This window comes from Carcharodon carcharias, chromosome 1 (assembly GCF_017639515.1).
Source record: "Carcharodon carcharias isolate sCarCar2 chromosome 1, sCarCar2.pri, whole genome shotgun sequence".
Lineage (NCBI taxonomy): Eukaryota > Metazoa > Chordata > Chondrichthyes > Lamniformes > Lamnidae > Carcharodon > Carcharodon carcharias.
The window spans coordinates 1,488,281-1,508,343 of NC_054467.1; the positions used below are offsets into that span (position 1 = coordinate 1,488,281).

The 20,063-nt window shown below is 42.3% G+C and overlaps 1 protein-coding gene across 2 annotated transcripts in view; it reads right to left on the reverse strand.

The window, feature by feature from the left end:
• Positions 1 to 20,063, reverse strand: part of bdh2 (3-hydroxybutyrate dehydrogenase, type 2) — a 75,778-nt gene that overhangs the window by 50,457 nt on the left and 5,258 nt on the right. For both annotated transcript variants that reach the window (XR_005943501.1, XM_041191164.1), the window contains exons 2-3: positions 9,210 to 9,289; positions 8,821 to 8,899 (exon numbers count right to left, since the gene is read on the reverse strand). Coding sequence is in view for 1 of the 2 variants with exons in the window: in XM_041191164.1 (XP_041047098.1) it covers positions 8,821 to 8,899; positions 9,210 to 9,281 (151 nt within the window). In the remaining variant the exon portion in view is untranslated. The remainder of the gene's footprint in view (positions 1 to 8,820; positions 8,900 to 9,209; positions 9,290 to 20,063) is intronic.

The window sequence follows — 20,063 nt, forward strand, 5'->3', positions numbered from 1 at the left end:
TTCTACATTGAAGCCAGACACAAAATTTCTGTTCAATGCATCTGCCATTTCCATATTTTCTATTATCAATTGGGATTAATGATTTGATGAGAGTAGCCATTATCCCACAGGATGTACCCTACTTCAGTGCTATGCTTGCACGATGAGAAAATTGCTTGACCCCCATTGATGAGATTGCTGATAAGGCCAGCTTCTACCCATAGAGATGTAGGAATCCCAATGCATATACTGACCAGTGAAGGTAGGCTTGTGGTAGACAGTAATAGAGAACCCATTAGTGGACTTCTCAACCAGCACATCAAGGGAAGGCAGCTTATTAGATAGCTCCATCTCAAAGGTGAATTTGAGTGCAAGATGGAGTACATTAAGGTGTGTAAGGAAATTCTTACATGCAGCTGCAGATTCAAATGCAGCAAACATATCAAAGAACAAAGAACAAAGAAAAGTACAGCACAGGAACAGGCCCTTCGGCCCTCCAAGCCTGCGCCGATCATATTGCCCGTCAACTAAAACATTTTGCACTTGCGGGGTCCGTATCCCTCTATTCCCATCATCTACATATCAGAAATGGGCAGGCGTAGGAGGTTAGAGGTCATACCATCTAAAACGTGTTTCTCATCAAAACCAACAAAAATGTTAATGAGAGCTGGGCCCAGAAGGAATCGCATGGCAACACCATCTATTTGGGCAAACATAGCATCATTAGAGCTGAATTCAAGTTCATAAGTTAAATGAATACAGATTCAGAACATGGCAGCGCATCTAGAAATCGGACAAGTCACTGGCCATCCTGCAATATGCATGAACTCTTCTACTCTCAGCTATCCTTCCACAAAGCAATGTCCAATCAAAGCGCTAAGTCCTTGAAAGTGTGCCTAGCTGATCTAATGTACACAAATTCAAAAGGTTAGGTGAGACTGATGTTATATGAGCCAAGAGAAGCCAGGACTGACAAGCCAGGTTGATTAATCAGCTTAGACAAGGAACTGAAGGATCGAGTCAGTGTTTGTGTGGGAAACTAGTGGAGTTGGAAGGGGCAGAGTGTTGATGGTCAAACACGAATACCTGCAACAGAAAATCATGCACTGTTGAACCAATAAACAAATGACAGAATTTAAGTTTAATGTGCTCTGTTCCCTCTGCCTTATATTGACTTATATTGAAACTCAGATCAACACTGAAACAAACTGGCAGATATTAATTTTGGCAGAGGTGGATGGACTCTTGGTAAGCAAAGAGGTGATAGAGTATCAGCAGTAGGTGGGATGCAGATTTCAGGTTACTATAAAATCAGCCATGATCTTATTAAATGGCAGAGCAGGCTCGAGGGGCTGAACAGCCCACTCCTGCACCTTGTTTGTATGTTGTGAGAGGTTCTGATTAATTCAGGTTAAGCTAAAGAACACCATGACCCTGGTTATGTCAATGTTTAGGAGGGATTTTAAGCAGCCACAATAGAGTCATCGCTGTAGCCTAGCCCATGTTTCCCATTCAAACACCTGCCTTTCAGCAGAAAAGAAAGGTCAAATGGTGGACTAGCTCAGGATGAAAGATCATACCCAGAATTTACTTGCAAAGTGATGTGTTGGGGATCATGAACCAGCTGCATGTGTTAACTGAATCCATGCCGGTTGGTGAAGTTAAAGCTAAGACAAGCAGTTTTCTTTGCTGGAGAGAGTTTATTGACTTAGTTCACAGTGAACACTACTCCAGCCCACCAGTGTCCCAGCTATCCCCATTTATAGATGTGCATATACCCATCACCTGTTTAACAATGTGATTGCCATTAAACTTAACAATGTAATTAATAAGACATTGACAGCATATTGATCCAAGCCTTATCTTTTCAGGAGTTTGATACTGGAAATGGGGTTCTGTGGCACAGTGAGCGCTGTCAGTGATCTGTGGCCTGTGTGGAAAGCTTGACATTTGGTAAAAATGAACCTCCTCTCTTGCTGATGACTAATGTCCATTAGGACAGCAAATTGACTGATATCAACTGTTCCCTGATATAGCCGGAAATAACTCCGAAATGAGGGCAGTTACCTTTACCATCATGCTCAATGTCAAGATATGGAGAGCAAACAATTTGTCTTTGGCCTCCCAAGGAAGCACAGTGTTTTCATGCATGTGATTGAAATAGGAAGGCCTTAAGTGGTGCATGCAGTTATGGGCTCAGCCACACAAAGAGGAACTGGGGTGGGACTACCCAAGCTCATCTCACAACATCTGCACTGGAGTGAGAGACAGAGAGAGAGAGAACCAGAGAAAGAGGCCAAGGGAGAGAGAGAGAAACAAAAGGAAGAGAAAATGAATACACAAAAGAAGGTGAGAGTTATTAACCAATTTAGGCTGTGTTTAAACACAAGTACTAAAGGTAAAATGATAGTAGTTTATCCTATTGTACTAAGCATTTCCTTGTTGCTAGCCTCATCTAATTATAGAATAGTTACATGAGAAGGCCATTTGGCCCATGATATCTGTGCCAGCTCTCTGCAAAAACAATTCAGCTAGTCCTGCTTCCCTGCCTTTTCCCCGAAGACCTGCAATTTTTTTTTACCTTTAGGTACTTATCCAATTCCCTTTCAAATGCCTCAATTGTATCTGCCTCCTTCACACACTCAGGTTCTGCATTTCAGATCCTAACTGCTCGCTGTGCAAGAAAGTATTTCCTAATGCTACCTTTGGATCTTTTGCTAATCAAATTAAATCTGTGCTCTCTGCTTCTTGATTATTCCACCAAAGGGAATAGTCTCTCCCTATGTAGACCCTCATGATTTTGAACACCTCAACCCTCTATTCTCCTCTCAACCTTTTCTTCTCCAAGGAAAATAGTCCCAGCTTCTCCAATCTACCCATCTAACTGAAGTTCCTCATCCCTGGAACCTTTTGTGCATCCTCTCTAAAGCCTTTACATCCTTCTTAAATTATGGTTCCCAGAACTGGACACACTACTCTAGTTGAAGCCCAACCAGTGTTTTATAAACATTCACCAGACCCCAAACTGAAGGGCAAGTCATCTGTGAACCTGAGGGACTGCCTAAGAAGGAGAAAGACTATTTATATGCCTCTAAAAGGCTTTGGGGTTACCCTTCTCTTCTCCTTTTCTTGTTTTGCTTCTCTTATTTCCTTTTTCCCTCTGAACTTCAGCCTGGCATTCCTGCTTGGATTTCTAACAATACCTTAGGTTCTGCACCTATACAGCTGAGTGATTATGAAGCAACTGCACCCTCTAGTGTTAGTACTGTTATTGACTACAAAGCATTGATTAATCTTATGGCACTTAATCGTTTGCTGAATCAAACGCTACCCTCAAAGAGATATAAATGAAAAAATGTCTACCACATCAGCAACAAATTGCATTTCTATAGCATCCTTATTATAGGGCGTCCCAAGGCTCTTCACAAGGGGAGACCCAGGCAATGTTGAGCTCAAATTAAACATGAACTGCTACTCAAAGAGCAGGAAATACTTTGAAGCTTTGTAAAATGGGACGTCAATTCTATTTCAAACAGTTTATTAAAATGTCCTTCAGAATAAATCAAAGGGTATTCAACTAACATGATTCCATTTCTAACTTACTCCATTTGATATGATTCCACTCTGACCTTTCCAATTGCACAAACTCAACCCTCAGGTGTTAAAATAACCAAATGGACTCTTGACATTAACGATTGAGAAATTTGATAGAGACAAACATCAGGAGTAAGAGGAACCTGTGTTGTACATACTAAGGTTTGTTGTTTTAATGGATAAGGTTGATTGATTTTGGTTCTTCTAGAAGTGGCAATGATACAGACATTACATAGTATTTACAAAAACAACAAGTCTCTGCTGAGATTTACACCTCCACGTTGTGCTAATAGTTACAGAAAATAAGCTTCCAACATATAAACATATAAAATAGGAGAGATAAAAATTCTATCAAGCCTGTCCCTTCCTGGAACTCTGCTGTAACACCCCCCCGCCCTAGCAGGGAAGAATCTCCGCAGACGGGCAAAAACATCAGGAAAAAACCTATAGGCCAACTTAGGAAAAAACATTGTCACTTTCCCCTCCAACTACCACCCCCGCTACCCGCCACCACCCAGCAAAACGTAATTAAGCAAATTCCAGGAGATCATGGTAACTAGGCAACTCCTTCACCCACACACCCCACCCCAACTCAAGGACCCATCTAACTTTTACATTTGAATATCTGGACCACATTCAGGAACTGATCCAGTTCTGTTCTGAACACTTGCAGGGATCTGCACTCACTGCCAAGTGGTAGCAACTTTTGCAGAGATTAAAGAAATTTTCTGAAAATTTTTAACACCTATCCTAATTTTTGCATTCATAATTTATACTTAATCACTCTGGTACCACCACAATCAATCCAGCATGAATAGCCTATCCACCTGAACCAAATCTATTTCCTTTTGTTATTTTAAAAGAACTCAATTAAATTTCTTCGAAGCCTATGTTTTTCCAAAGGGCAGCTTTCCTGCCATTCGCTTATTCTGTTAGCTAAGGGCCCTTCACAAAGGTATCAATCTACTGGCTCTCCATTGATCCTTTTCTGACCGCATCACAGGAAGACAACAAAATTATACACCATATTCTAGATATAGCCTGATTCAGGATATAGGTAAAGGATAATATTTCTTGCTTTATATTTAATTGTGCAGGTAATATATTTTAAACTCAGCATTAGTTATGAGTTTTCATTGTTTCATACACTATAACCCCCAGATCCTTATCCTTCTCAGCAGCCTTAAGCACACAATCCTACCTAGTGTATACATGCTTGGAGTTGCCCTTACTAGAATACATAATGCGAGATTTATCTACATTAAAAGACATCTGCCAAACATAAGAACATAAGAACTAGGAGCAGGAGTAGGCAAATCAGCCCCTTGAGCCTGCCCGCCATTCAATATGATCATGGCTGATCTCATTTTGGCCTCAACTCCATTTTCCCGCCCTCTCCCCATAACCTTTCAATCCATTACTAATTAAAAAGGTCTATTTAACCCATTGCACCCAGATCCACCTGCAATTTATTTTTATAATGTGAGCCACTTAGACCTGTATACTTGCTGGTATCTTTCCCAAAACCTTGGCTAATAGTAAGTACTTTGTGTACAGGAATGCAATTAACAACATTGTTTATTAGCCTTTTGTGCAGCAATTTGTCAAAATTTTTTGAAGTCTAAGATAAACAATGTCAGCCAAGCTTCCAACAACCACCGATCTGGTAACTTCTTCAAAAAATTCAAGTAAGTTGTTGGGGTAAGACCTTTTTAAACATATTCTTTAATAGCCCCTTCTCTTTCAAGGTGATTCCATCCATCAATGTAACTATAACCCATACCATGGCCTAGTATCATGGAGACTTCAAAGGTGATCACTTGCAATGTGGTGACCAGCGCAGCTGCACGTCAGGTTAGGCAAGGCAGGTAGTCACCTGAAAAACTTACAGGCCCAGTGAACATTTTACACTCAAAGAAAAGGGAACGACAGGTGGAATTTCTCCCCTTCTGTAAGAGTCTGTAGGATGTCTAAGATGTTTCCAATCCTCATCCCCCTCAAAACATAGGAATAGAGGGATTCTCTTTGGGAAATCTAACTATAACTGTGGTCTCTACATAGTTGACTAAACAGAACAATAACTGGCTTGACTGCATTGCAAGAGCATCAAACATTTAAAATCAATATAGAAGCAAATTAAGATAATCTTTCAGCTTCAGCAAGCAAAATGGCCATAATACCTCAGTGATATCATTGCACTGCTTGGACACCCATTTTTTTAGTTGCGGTAATAGTTTGGCTCTGAAGAAGGGTCATAAGGACTCGAAATGTCAACTCCGTTTCTCTCTCCACAGATGCTGTCAGACTTGCTGAGTTTTTCCAGCATTTTCTGTTTTTGAATAGTTAGGGTCGGTTGTAGACAGAAGTTGGGAAGATGGAGCAGGGAGTATTAACCATGCCCAATGGTTTTATTTGACATGTGCTAGGTTAGGCTCTACATCTGTAGAGGGAAAAGAAGATGAGCGCTGTTCCTGGAGAAAAATTCCACTGCTTTCTTTTTTTAAAATCCAGCAGAGCTCAGCATCCCAAAACAATCAAAAACAGCCTGCATGTCGAAGGAGAATCTAGCTATTGCTGAAAAAGAGAGACTTTATTTATCAAAGTATTCCATCTTGCACTCATCAGGACAATTCGCAAGAAAATACCAATGTTAGGAGAAACAACATATTTATACTGAATGAGAAGAGAGGGCTGATTGGTTAGCAAGTGGCCTCTGATTGGTGGAGATGGTGCCAATTATGACTTATCAACCAATCATCACTCTCTTCTCATAAATCAGTATAAATATGTTGTTTCCCCGATATTGGTATTTTCTTGCGAATTGTTCTGATGAGTGCAAGATGAAAAACTTCAACATGTCTCTTTTTTCAGCAATACTCAAGTTCTGTACTACCAAACAGTTATTTGTTTACCTTAGAATCTAGTTCCTAGATTCTGAACTTTCATGTTAGAAAAACGTACAGTTCAGAATTTCCAAAGCCTGCCTGTTCTCACAAAACAAAGTCAGATTGCTGAAACAGAACAAATGACTGCACACTGTGGCACTTTATCCACCCTGTTCAATAATTAAAGATGACAAATAATCTGTCTAATTACAGGATACTAACTACACATAACTTTCTGTATGAACACCTACATGGTGACTGCAGCACTGTGGTGTGATGTTTGGATAAAGGGAGGCAACTGAAGTGTTCACCCAGCTTCCTGTTGCTAATGCACCTGCTCTGCATGTTCAGTCTTTATGTTAACCTGTTACTCAAGATCTCAGTACAGATCTACTTCCTATACATTATATTCATTGCCTTCCCCATTTAAAAGCCCACCCATTCTTTTATAATGAGGCACGAACACCTATGTCACCATCTCCTGATTTTACAAACAATATGGTGATCATTCTAGGGAATGTAAATTGCATCAAGACATTGGTCATAAATTGCAGCCATTCCTTCTTCTAGAAAATGAGGATTCTCTCCCCTTCTAATGCACAGTCTTAGTAAGTAACTCGGAATGGATACCAATCCTCCCACAGGGTGAATAGAGGACGAGGAAGACTGGAGAATGGGTTTCAAAGATGGGGGCCTGTGGGGAGAGAAGAGTAGGACATGGGATTTGGGAGGTTAGAGTTCTGGTGATTGGGAGCAAAGGAGACTGTGCAGTGGATGGGGGTAATTGGTGCTCAACAGGAGAGAGGGAAGGTGGGGGTGGAAGGCATGAATGGAAATTTGGTTGAGGCCCAGCATTTCTTGCAGGGCTAAGAGCAGCAGCAATAGCACTGAAGACTTGTGCTCTACAACTTGCCAGCCCCTAGCAAAGCTGTTCCAGTACAGCTATAACACTGGCATCTACCCAGCAATGTGGAAAATTGCCCATCCACAAAAAGCAGGACAAATCCAACACATTCAATCAGTAAAGTGATGGAAGGGGTCATCAACAGTGCTGTCAAGCAGCACTTCGTTAGCAATAACCTGCTCACTGATGCTCAGACATGGCTCCTAACCTCATTACAGCCTTGGTCCAAACATGGACAAAAGAGCTAAACTCCAGAGGTGAGGTGAGAGTGACTGCCCTTAACATCAAGACCGCATTTGACTGTGTGTGGCATCAAGAAGCCCTTACAAAACTGGAGTCAATAGGAATCAGGGGGAAATCTCTTCTCTGGCTGGAATCATACCTAGAACAAAGGAAGATGGTTGTGGTTGCTGGAGGTCAATCATCACTGCAGGTGTTCCTCAGGGTAGTGTCCTCCACCCAATCATCTTCAGTTGCTTCATCTTCCCTCCATCATAAGGTCAGAAGTGGGTATGTTTGCTGATGATTGCACAATGTTCAGCACTATTTGCTGAAGATACTGAAGAAATCCATTTCCAAATGCAGCAAGACCTTGACAATATCCAGACTCAAGCTGACAGGTGGCAAGTAACATTCGTGCCATACAAGTACCAGGCACTGACCATCTCCAACAAGAAAGAATCTAACCATCTCCCCTTGACATTCAATGGCATTACCATCACTGAATTCTCCACTATCAACATCCTGGGGGTTACCATTGACCAGAAACTGAACTGGACTAGCCATATAAATACTGTGGCTACAAGAGCAAGACAGCGGCTGGGAATTCTGCAGAGTAACTCACCCCCTGACTCCCCAAAGCCTGTCCACCATCTATAAGGCACAAGTCAGGAATGTGATGGAATGCTCCCCACTTGCCTGGATGAATGCAGCTCCCATAACACTTCAGGCTGACACCGTCCAAAACAAAACAGCTCACTTGATTGGCACCGCCTTCAACATCACTCCCTCCACCACCAATGCACAGCAGCATCATTTACAAGATGCACTGCAGCAACTCCGCAAGGCTCCTTTGACAGCAGCTTCCAAACCTGCAACCTCTACCACCTAGAAGATCAGGGGCAGTAGATACATGGACACAGAACCACCTGCAAGTTCCACTGCAAGCCACTTGCCCTCCTGACTTAGAAAAATATCACAGTTCCATCATTGTTGTTGGGTCATAAGCATGAAACTCCCTAACAGCACTGTGGGTGAACCTATGCTACATGGACTGCAGCAGCAAGGGCAATAAATGCAGCGGCGCCCACATCCCATGAAGAAATAAAAAAGTCAGAGTTTATCTTGGTGAGTAATCCAAGGTACCAGAAAAGAAAGAAAAAAATATTTCTACTTCAAAGGAGTTTTGAAAGTAGATTCTATGTAACAACACAGTAAATAGCAAACAGATTCCATTACCTGGATACTGCTCCAATTCCTTTAGCTTCTCTTCATTTATATCGGTAGCAATTACCTTAGCACCTTCTTTTCCAAATGCCTCAAAATTAAAGACAGAAAACAGGAAAGTCATTCTGATGTGAGTTTTACATGAATTACAAGTTACTTTATTTTCTACCTGATATTGTCCTAAAATCACAAGCAATTTTTAAAATGTATGAATATGACTTCTAAAAGATAGCAGCTCTATCATTTGATCCTGATATGACTTGATCATATGTGCCCTGGTTCTTATTTAATGGACATCACCTGTCACTAAGAATACATTATATTGATCTCAGCATGGATGTTAAAATCTGAAATCAGCAGGACAACTTCCAACATTGTACACATTAAAACTGAAAACTTACAATTGCACATGCCCGCCCAATGCCTTGTGCTGCGGCTGAGAGAATGATCACTTTTCCGTCAAGTCGACCCATCTCACTGGCTAAAGAAAACAAGAAATTATATACGCAGCAAAACTTCTCTTCTTGTCAATAGAACATCGTACCTTTGTACAACAGTGTATTCTGTCTAAAGTGACTGCTTAGTCTTTGACCAAAATATGTCATTTTAAAATCCTGCACTTTAATTTCTTGCACTTACACTCCCCCATGTGTTGGATGTTTCGCATTTCTACCACCCTCTGTGTGAAGGAATTACTTCTTAATTATGTTTTCAGCGTATTTGTTCAAGTTTGAATCCACGTTTCTTTTCACTGTACTCTGCATTAATACTGAACATCTGACTGAGACCCAGTTTATCTATCCCTTTAGGATCTTAAATGCCTCTAAGCCATCATTTTTCCATTGTAAATATCTGAAGTGCTCCTATTCCTTCCTCATACATGAGGCTAGTTGTCTGATCTATCAACTTAATCACTCTTCTTTATCTACTTTCCAAGGCCTGGATGTCTCCCTGCTGGTATGGTACCCAGTATTTTACATACTTCAGAAAGAACTTGTTTTTATGTAGCACCTTGGATGACCTCAGGACATTCCAAAGCACTTTACAGCCAATGAATATTTTGAAGCGCAGTCATTGTAATGTAAGCAACTACTCAAGGTGATAACCCAATGCTTTCTACAAACATTATTTTCTAGCTTGTATTTATAGTTAGTTTCACATAATAAGAAAACTTCTTTAGCCAGAGAGTGGTGAATCTATGGAATTCATTGCCACAGAAGGCTGTGGAGGCCAGGTCATTGAGTGTATTTAAGACCGAGATAGATAGGTTCTTGATTGGTAAGGGGATCAAAGGTTATGGGGAGAAGGCAGGAGAATGGGGTTGAGAAACTTATCAGCCTTGATTGAATGGCGGAGCAGACTCGATGGGCCGAATGGCCTAATTTCTGCTCCTATGTCTTATGGTCTTATAAAATGTCCCACAGTGTTTCACAGAGGCATTATAAAACAAAATTTGACACCAAGCCACACAGAGAGATATTAGAGCAGGTGACCCTCTGGTTTTGAATTCCCCCACAAGATGTTGCTTGCATTGGCAAATTGAAAATGAGAACAAATAGGCTCTCCCATGAGCACAAACTTTATAACCTGCATAACATGAACAAGCTTAGTCAAAGCGGTTGGTTTTAAGGAGCATCTTAAAAAGGAAAAAAGAGAGGTAGAGAGGCAGAAAGACTGAGGGAGGGAATTCCAGAGCTTGGAGTCCAGGCAGCTGAAGGTACAACCACCAATGGTGAAGTAATTAAAATCAGGAACACTGAAGAGGCCAGAATTAAAGAAGTATAGATTTTTCGGAGGGTTGTAGGTCTGGAGGAGATTACAGAGTTGGGGGGGGTGGGGTGGGGCTAGGCCATGGAGGGATTTGAAAGCAAAGGCTGTGAATTTTAAAACTGAGGGAGCCAGTGTAGGTCAGGGAGCAGAGGGGTGTGTTCATTGGGACTTGTGTTCTCTCTCTCTCCAACAATACATTTGAAGCCCCTATTTCACTCTTCACGGCAACTGCACACTGTGCTGACAGTTAAGAGTGTTTTCCAGTTAAACTGCCAGATGCTGCTCCTGTGTAGTTTCTTGTCCATCTATTTCCACTTATGTTGTATTTCTGCTGTTTCATTTCCCTTTCCTGGCTTTCTAACCATGTACTTTTCTATATTAAAGGGGAGGTAGTGGTATTGTGGTATTGTAACTGGACTAGTAATCCAGAGACCCAGGTTAATGCTCTGGGGACCCAGGTTCAAATCCCACCACAGCAGATGGTGGAATTTGAATTCAATAAAAATCTGGAATTAAAAGTTCAATGATGACTATGAAACTATTGTCAATTGTTGTAAAAACTCATCTGGTTCTCCAATATCCTTTAGAGAAGGAAATCTACCATCCTTATCTGGTCTGGCCCACATGTGACTCAACTGCCCTCTGAAATAGCCTAACAAGCCACCCAGTTGTATCAAACTGCTACAAAGTCTATAAGGAATGAAACCGGACCGACCGCTCAGCATTGACCTAGGCACTGGAAACAACAACAGCAAACCCAGCCCTGTCGACCCTGCAAAGTCCTCCTTACTAAAATCCGGGGGCTAGTGCCAAAATTGGGAGAGCTGTCTCACAAACTAGTCAAGCAACAGCCTGAGATGGTCATACTCCTATGGTCATAATACCTTACAGACAATGACCCAGACACCACCATTACCATCCATGGGTATGTCCTGTCCCACGGGCAGGACAGACCCAGCAGAGGTGGTGGCACAGTGGTATACAGTCAGGGGGGAGTTGCCCTGGGGGTCCTCAACATTGACTCCAGACCCCATGAAGTTTCATGGCATCAGGTCAAACATGAGCAAGGAAACCTCCTGCTGATTACCATGTACCGCCCTCCTTCAGTGCTCCTCCATGTTGAACACCGCTTAAAGGAAGCACTGAGGGTGGCAAGGGCACCGAATGTAATCTGGGTGGGGGACTTCAATGTCCATCACCAAGAGTGGCTCGGTAGCACCCTACTGACTGAGCTGGCCGAGCCCTAAAGGACATAGCTGCTAGATTGCGTCTGCACCAGGTGGTGAGGGGACCAACAAGAGGGAAAAACATATTTGACCTCATCCTCACCAACCTGCCTGCATCTGTCCATGGCAGTATTGGTAGGAGTGACAACCACATAGTCCTTGTGGATACAAAGTCCCGTCATATTGAGTATGCTCTCCATCATGTTGTGTGAAACTACCACTGTGCTAAATGGGATAGATTTCAAGCAGATCTAGCAACTCAAGATTAGGCATCCATGAGGCAATGTGGGCCATAGGCAGCAGCAGCAGAATTGTACTCAAACACAATCTAACCTCATGGCCTGGCATATCCCCCACTCTATCACTACCATCAAGCCCGGGGATCAACCCTGGGAAAATGAAGATTGCAGGACAACTTGCCAGGAGTAACACTAGGCATACGGAAAAATTAGGTGTCAACTTGGTGAAGGTACAACACAAGACTATTGCGTGCCAAACAGCATAAGCAGCATGCAATAGACAGAGCTAAGCGATCCCACATCCAATGGGTCAAATCTAAGCTCTGCAGTCCTGCCACATTCAGTTGTGAATGGTGGTGGACAAGTAAACAACTCACTGGAGGAAGAGGCTCCACAAATACCCCCAATCTCAATGATGGAGGAGCCCAGCACAGCAGTGCAAAAGATAAAGCTAAAGCATTTGCAAAAATCTTCAGCCAGAAGTGCCGAGTGGATGATCCATCTCGGCCTCCTCTGGAGGCCCCCAGCATCCCAGGTGCCAGTCTTCAGCCAATTTTATTCAGTCCACGTGATATCAAGAAACAGCTGATAGCACTTGATACTGCAAGAACTATAGACCCTGACAATATTCTGGCAATAGTACTGAAGACCTGTGCCCCAGAAATTGCCATGCCCCTAGCCAAGCTGTTTCGGTTCAACTACAACACTGGCATCTACCCAGCAATGTGGAAAATTGCCCGAGTATGTGCCGTCCACAAAAAGCTGGACAAATCCAATCCAGCCAAATACCGCCCCATCACTGTACTCTCCATCGTCAGTAAAATGATGGAGGGGATCATCAAAAGTGCTATCAAGTGGCACTTACTTAGAAATAACCTGCTCACCCGGCACTCAGTTTGGGTCACTCAGGTCCTGACCTCATTACAGCCTTGGTTCAAACATAGACAAAAGAGCTGAACTCCCAAGGTGAGGTGAGAGTGACTGCCCTTGACACCAAGACCACATTTGACCAAGTGTGGCATCAAGGAATCCTAGCAAAACTGGAACCAATGGGAATCAGGGGGAAATCCCCTACTTTCAACATCCTGGGGGTTGCCACTGACCAGAAACTGAACTGGACTAGCCATATAAATATTGTGGCTATGAGAGCATGTCAGCGGCTCAGGATCTTCTGGCGACTAACTCACCTCCTGACTCCGTAAAGCCTGTGCACCATCAGGAGCGTGATGGAATACTCTCCACTTGCCTAGGTGACTGTAGCTCCAACAACACTCAAAAAGCTTGACACCGTCCGGGACAAAGCAGCCCACTTGATTGGCACCCCTTCCACAAACATTCATTTCACTTCCTCTACCACAGTGGCAGCAGTGTGTACCATATACAAGTTGCATCGCAGGAACCAACCAAGGTTCCTTCGACAGCACCTTCCAAACCCACGACAACAGCAGCAGACACATGGGAACACCACCACCTGGAAGTTCCCTCCAAGTCATTCACCATCCTGACTTGGAAATATATCACCGTTCCTTCACTGTTGCTGGGTCAAAATCCTGGAACTTCCTACCTAACAGCACTTTGGGTGTACCTATGCCACATGGACTGCAGCGGTTCAAGAAGGCAGCTCACCACCACCTTCTCAAGGGCAATTAGGGATGGACAATACATTCTGGCCCAGCCAGTGACATCAACATCCTATGAATGAATTTTTTAAAAAAGTGGCATTTCTCATTTTTGACCCTTGATGTAACTGGTCTTCAATTCTTTGCTATTCATAACCCTATGCAATGTGATATCATAGCAAACTTCATCTCAATCATTAATATACAACAAAAAACAACATGAGCCAATACTTGTGGTATTCTTCTAGACACCTCACTCCCTGTTGATGTTGCTCCCTTAATAACTAAGTCAGAGAACACTTATCTATTTCAAAAGCTTCCCTCCTATTCCGTTGTGCTTTGTAGCTTTTTATGTGAGACTTTATTAAAGCTTGCCATCCCATAAATTTTAGCCCCTTCATTTTAGTGAGCAGAAAAATCACCAGATGCTGAATTCAGTGGTCGGAAATACAGCCAAGTGTATTAATTCTACTGAGATCCCCCTGTTCAGTAACTCAGAACCCTAGGGGCAGGATTTTCTGCACTCACCCACCACCTGGAATTCCGGTCCCACCACAAGTCAATGGATATGTGGCTGGGGCACCGCCTCACCTACGACAGGCCCCGCCTGTGACCGGCCAAAAAATCAAGGCCTAGGTTTGTTGAGCACCTAAAACAGGTAAAACCAAGCAGACTACTTTTTAATCCTAATATGTTTGTTTCTCCTGATACTTCTCTGTGCTCTCTCTCATGTTATTTCCAGTCATCTCTCCAATTACCAGTCAACTAGTTTATCTGTTTTCTACTGTTCACAACCCTATGCAATATGTATAATCAGCAAAATGTTGGAGTCTCTGCTTTGCGTAGTTCAGGGCTCAGGCTCAGTTACTTCACTATCCCAAGAATGCTGAGTTTAAATTGAAGTTTATCTTTTATGCAGTCCAAAAAGAGTGCCACACCAAAATTTTGATTTAGTTGTTTTTAGATGCACTTTAATGTTGTCATGAATTATATTTTAGCATGACAGTATACATGAGAAATGTTCATAATTAATATTTTTTGTACAGTTGATGTTTCTCTTTGAAGTTGGAAGCTACAATTAGTCTTCTACCTGAAACTAGGAAGATAGGAACAGGGGAGGACAATTAGCCCCTTGAATTTGTTCCATCATCCAATTGGATCATGGCTGATCTGTATCTAACCTCCATCTACCTGACTTGTTTCTGTAACCCTTAATACCCCTGCCTAATAAAAATATATCCCTCTCAGTTTTAACATTTTCAATTGATCCCAGCCTCAACAGTTTTCGGGGTGAGAGGGTTCCAGGTTTCCACTACCTTTTCTGTGTTTTGTGACGTCACCCCTGATTTACCTGGATCTAACTTTAAGGCTTTTCCCCGGTTCTGAATTTCCCCCACAAGATGTTACTTGTGGTGGCAATCAAAGAAGATGGCTAATTAGCTCTCCTATGAAGACAAATTTTATAACAGCACAGTTCAAATAACAAGATGGGAGAAATGGAAGAGGACAATAAAGTTTGAGGATGAGAACATCAATGCATTATCAGTGCGGAAGCTTTTCTAGAGTGTAATGGGAAACGTTTTTACTTATTTTGTTGAGTTTCTTTTCAGTTCAAGTCTTGCTGTCATTTCCATGCTTGCCTTGAGCCCACTGATAAAGACTTCCAAAAGATTCTGGAGTTCATTCTTTAAAAGTTAAAGTTTTGAAAATCATTTTGGAAAATAGATACTTTCAGTAAATTTGTTGACCTCAAGCTGAGACCGTCACTGTAGCTTTGAACAAGAATGTGTGCGCTGCTCCCTGTACACAAAGCTTTTACTTCAAGGGTGATTTAGTGAAAATGTAGATCAATGATATTTTCTATTCTCAGAAAACAATCAATCTTGCAATTTGTGTACAGGGAGCAGTGCACACGTCCTTGTTCAAAGCTACAGTGAGGGTCTCAGCTTGAGGTTAACAAATTTACTGAAAGTATCTGTTTTCCAAAATGATTTTCAAAACTTTAACTTTTAAAGAATGAACTCCAGAATCTTTTGGAAGTCTTTATCAGTGGGCTCAAGGCAAGCATGGAAATGACAGCAAGACTTGAACTGAAAAGCAACTCAACAAAATCAGTAAAAACGTTTCCCATTACACTCTAGAAAAGCTCCCACACTGATAATGCATTGATGTTCTCATCCTCAAATTTTATTGTCCTCTTCCATCTCTCCCATCTTGTTATTTGAATTGTGTAGTTGTGAACATTGTGTTCACAGGAGAGCGAAAGAAATTAGCATAGAAATGGAAGAGGTTCTAAGTGGTCTGGCAGGCTTAAAAGTAGATAAATCTCCAGGCCCGGGTGAAATGTATCCCAGGCTGTTGAGTGAGGCAAGGGAGGAGATAGCAGGGGCGCTGGCAATAATTTTCAATACCTCTCTGGCCACAGGAGAGGTACCAGAGGACTGGAGGACCGACAATATGGTACCATTATTCAAGGGAGGAAGGGATAAACCAGGGAACTACAGGCCAGTCAATCTAACCTCAGAGGTGGGGAAACCATTGGAAGCAATTCTGAGGGACAGAATTAACCTACACTTGGAGAAGCAGGGATCAATCAAGGACAGTCAGCATGGTTTTGTTAAGGGAAGGTCATGTCTGACCAATTTGATTGAATTTTTCAAAGAGGTGACCAGGTGTGTAGATGAGGCCAATGCATTTGATGTAGTCTACTTGGATTTCAGCAAGGCTTTTTATATAGGTCCCACATGGGAGACTGTTAACGAAAGTAAGAGCCCATGGGATCGAAGGCAATTTGGCAAATTGGATCCAGAATTGGCTGAATGGCAGGAAGCAGAGGGTGGTGGTTGAGGGGTGTTTTTGTTAGTGGATGCCTGTGTCCAGTGGGGTTCCATAGGGATTAGTGTTGGGTCCCTTGCTGTTTGTGGTATATATAAACAATTTAGACTTGAATGTAGGAGGGTTGATCAGTAAGTTCGCGGATGACACGGAAATTGGTGGGGTGGTAAATAGTGAGGAGGATAGCTTTAGATTACAGGAGGATATAGACAGGCTGATCAGATGGGCTGATCAGTGGCAAATGGAATTTAATCTGGATAAGTGTGAGGTGATGCACTTGGGCAGGACAAACAAGGCACGGGACTACACAATGAATGGTAGGACCCTGGGAAGTACCGGGGATCAGAGGGACCTTGGTGTGTGTGCCCACCGGTCCCTTAGGTAGCGGGACAGGTAGATAAGTGGTTAAGAAGGCATATAGGATACTTGCCTTTATTAGCCAAGGCATAGAATATAAGAGCAGGGAAGTTACGACGGAACTGTATAAAACGCTGGTTAGGCCACAGCTAGAATATTACTTCCAGTTCTGGAATCCGCATTTTAGGAAGGATGTGATTGCACTAGAGCGAGTGCAGAGGAGATTTACCAGGATGTTGTCTGGGCTGCAGAGTTTTAGTTATGAGGAGAGACTGGATAGTCTGGGGCTATTTTCCTTGGAGCAGAGGAGATTGAGGGGGGACATGATTGAGATGTATAAAATTATGAGGGGCATAGATGGGATAAACAGGAAGGAACTTTTCCTCTTGGTGGAGGGATCAATAACCAGGGGGTAGAGATTTAAGATAAGGGGCAAGAGGTTTAGAGGAGATGTGAGGAAGAATCTTTTCACCCAGGGGGTGGTGGGAATCTGGAACTCACTGCCTGAAAGGGTGGTAGAGGCAGAAACCCTCATAACATTTAAGAAGTATTTGGATGTGCACTTGCAATGCCATGGCATACAAGGCTATGGGCCTAGTGTTGGAAAACGGGATTAGAATAGTTAGGTACTTGATTGACTGGCGCAGACTTGATGGGCCGAAGGGCCTTTTTCTGTGCTGTAGACCTCTATGATTCTATGGAAAAGTACATTTCAGATCTGTCTTGTGATGCAGTAATCTGCAGGTCTCATCAAAATAATCTTGAATTCGGTTGTCCAGAGGTGGCATATTTAAATCTTGCACGGTCCGGACAAGCCTCAGCTGGTTGTATTTTAAACATGGTGTCTGATGAAGAACTGCCTAGCATTCTACCATTTAGCCCTGGGTGTGCAGATCAAGAAAACCCCGATGTCTGTTATTCAACAAACCAAGGTATCATTACAGAAAGCTATACTGCCATCATTACTGACACTGTGCCAGCAATGCTAGAATCAAAAATGGAATTAAATGTACTTTGTAAAGCTGAGGACAGCTTTATCGAATTCTGGTAATTTGATTGCTTCATTCATTGGAACATCAGAATTTGCTCTGAGATATTGCTTTGGCAAGTGTAAAATCTTACAGGCTGAAGAACCCAATGATGGAAATCTCTCCTTTAGTGTGCAGTACATTGCTAAATATTTTTTTCGAAAAGCTTATCTATCAAAATATTAAATGGAAGAAAATGAGAGCCACTTGAGCAGAAATGCTGCTGCATCTAAACAAATTAAACCCAGAATTACCAAAAGTCAGAACGCATTTCTCTTTATAAACCAGCTTAGACTGCCTTAGTTTCAGAGTACTGGGCTGATGTGTCCCATTTATAATTAAGGTCTATTTAGTGCTGAGACAGTGTTTGAAATCTGCATCTGTCACTGATGAAACACCTTTCAAAATAAAAATATAGATTTGTTCTGGCCTATGCTTATATTTCTGGGTTTGTACATTCATGCAAAACCACATTTTAACCAACCAGATTTTAATAAGATGGTGTGAAGCAAAGCTCTCAAAATGGTATTGACTGGTGATTGATTATTATCCAGTGTGTGTTGCAGTTACAGTGAGAACATCATTGTTATGTGGATTTATGCCATTGGTTGCAGGGGTGGGTGCAGGTGGAAATAATCATAACGGTTAGATTCTGACTATTGGGTCATTGACCAGCAGATGCCAAAGGAAATCTTGGACTATTTTGAGATCTGGGCCTCATTACCATACCTGCTAAGTATGCGGGCAGTAAAAGGGCACCTGGAGCATCCCCCACCTCTGGGCTGGTCCAGTATCAGCCCTGAGAAAGGTCTCGCTGATTCATGGAATAGGTTAGAGGAAACTCCAGGCTACAGCAACCCAGGTTAGTACTACCCAGCTCAGAGGCTCCTCCTAGCCCTTTATTTACTTCGGACCATCTTTGAACTCTTGTTCGATTGGACTGCCAGCTGAAACAGGCTGCTCATATTCTGCCCTGTTTTGGCCTAAAATGGCACTTGTGGTCCAATGTGCATCATGGGACCATGACTTACATATTAAAAGGACACATTGCCCCAAAACAGGCCAGCATTTTGGTTGTATCCTTTGAAAGTTACAGTGGCCAAAGAGCACCAGAATGAAGAGTGATGGTTACTGTAAGGTATTGGGCGAAGTTCGGTAGGTCTTATAAAGGTATTTGTAGTTTTAGGTAGTAAAAGGTTAGTAAATATTTATTAACTACTAGAAACTATATACATAGGCACAGTAAAGGTCCAAACTAGGAGCTGTCTCCATGCTTGCTTGTGCACATGGCTCTGTCCAATACGACACTGACTCCTAGGTATGGGTCATGTGTTCACTTACATCACCGTGTGGGAGGTACTGTACTCAGTCCCACGTAAACCCTTCTGTGCCAGACCATTATAATACACCTCCCCCCCTGCAAGTTTTCATCCAATGTATTTACAAGTTATCCCAATTTAACCCATGTGTTACATCATTACTACTACCCCATCTACCCCACCTCAGGTCTCTGAGTTCATAGGTTCAGGCAGTCTGGAGGCCTTATAACACTTCCATATCTTGTTCTCATGACTGTAGGAGGAGTGATGGGCTCTATCACCACAGGTAAACTTTGTTGAATCAGAGATTATTTTTGCATCTGGGTGTCTTTCCATTCTTTGGCATTGAATTGCTCTTTGCTGATTCCCTGATTATAGTGATAGATGGCGGTTGGCTAATCTCGCTCTTTACGAGGCAGATGGACTCTGAGCTCGTCTCTATATATGACCCACACCTAGGAGTTAATGAGTTGGACAGAGCCATGTGTAGGAGCAAGCATGGAGACAGCTCCTAATTTGGACCTTTACCTATGCATATAATTTCTAGTAGTTAATAAATATTTACTGTTGAATTACCTAGGAATACCTTAATAAAATCTACTAAACTACTCCAACACCTTACAATAACATTAGCTCTGTTTCTCTCCACAGATGCTGCCTGACCTGCTGAGTATTTCCAGCATGTTCTGTTTTTATTTCAGCTTTTTAATCTCTCTTCCTAACGAACAGCCTTAGCAACATGACAAAGCTGCCCAAAATCACTCCAGCATTCCCCAAAACGGGAGGACCATTGCTTATAGCTGTCTGCCATCTGGCAATTCTTCTGCCATTATTTGTTACTCCTCAGCTTTGTACTTGCACT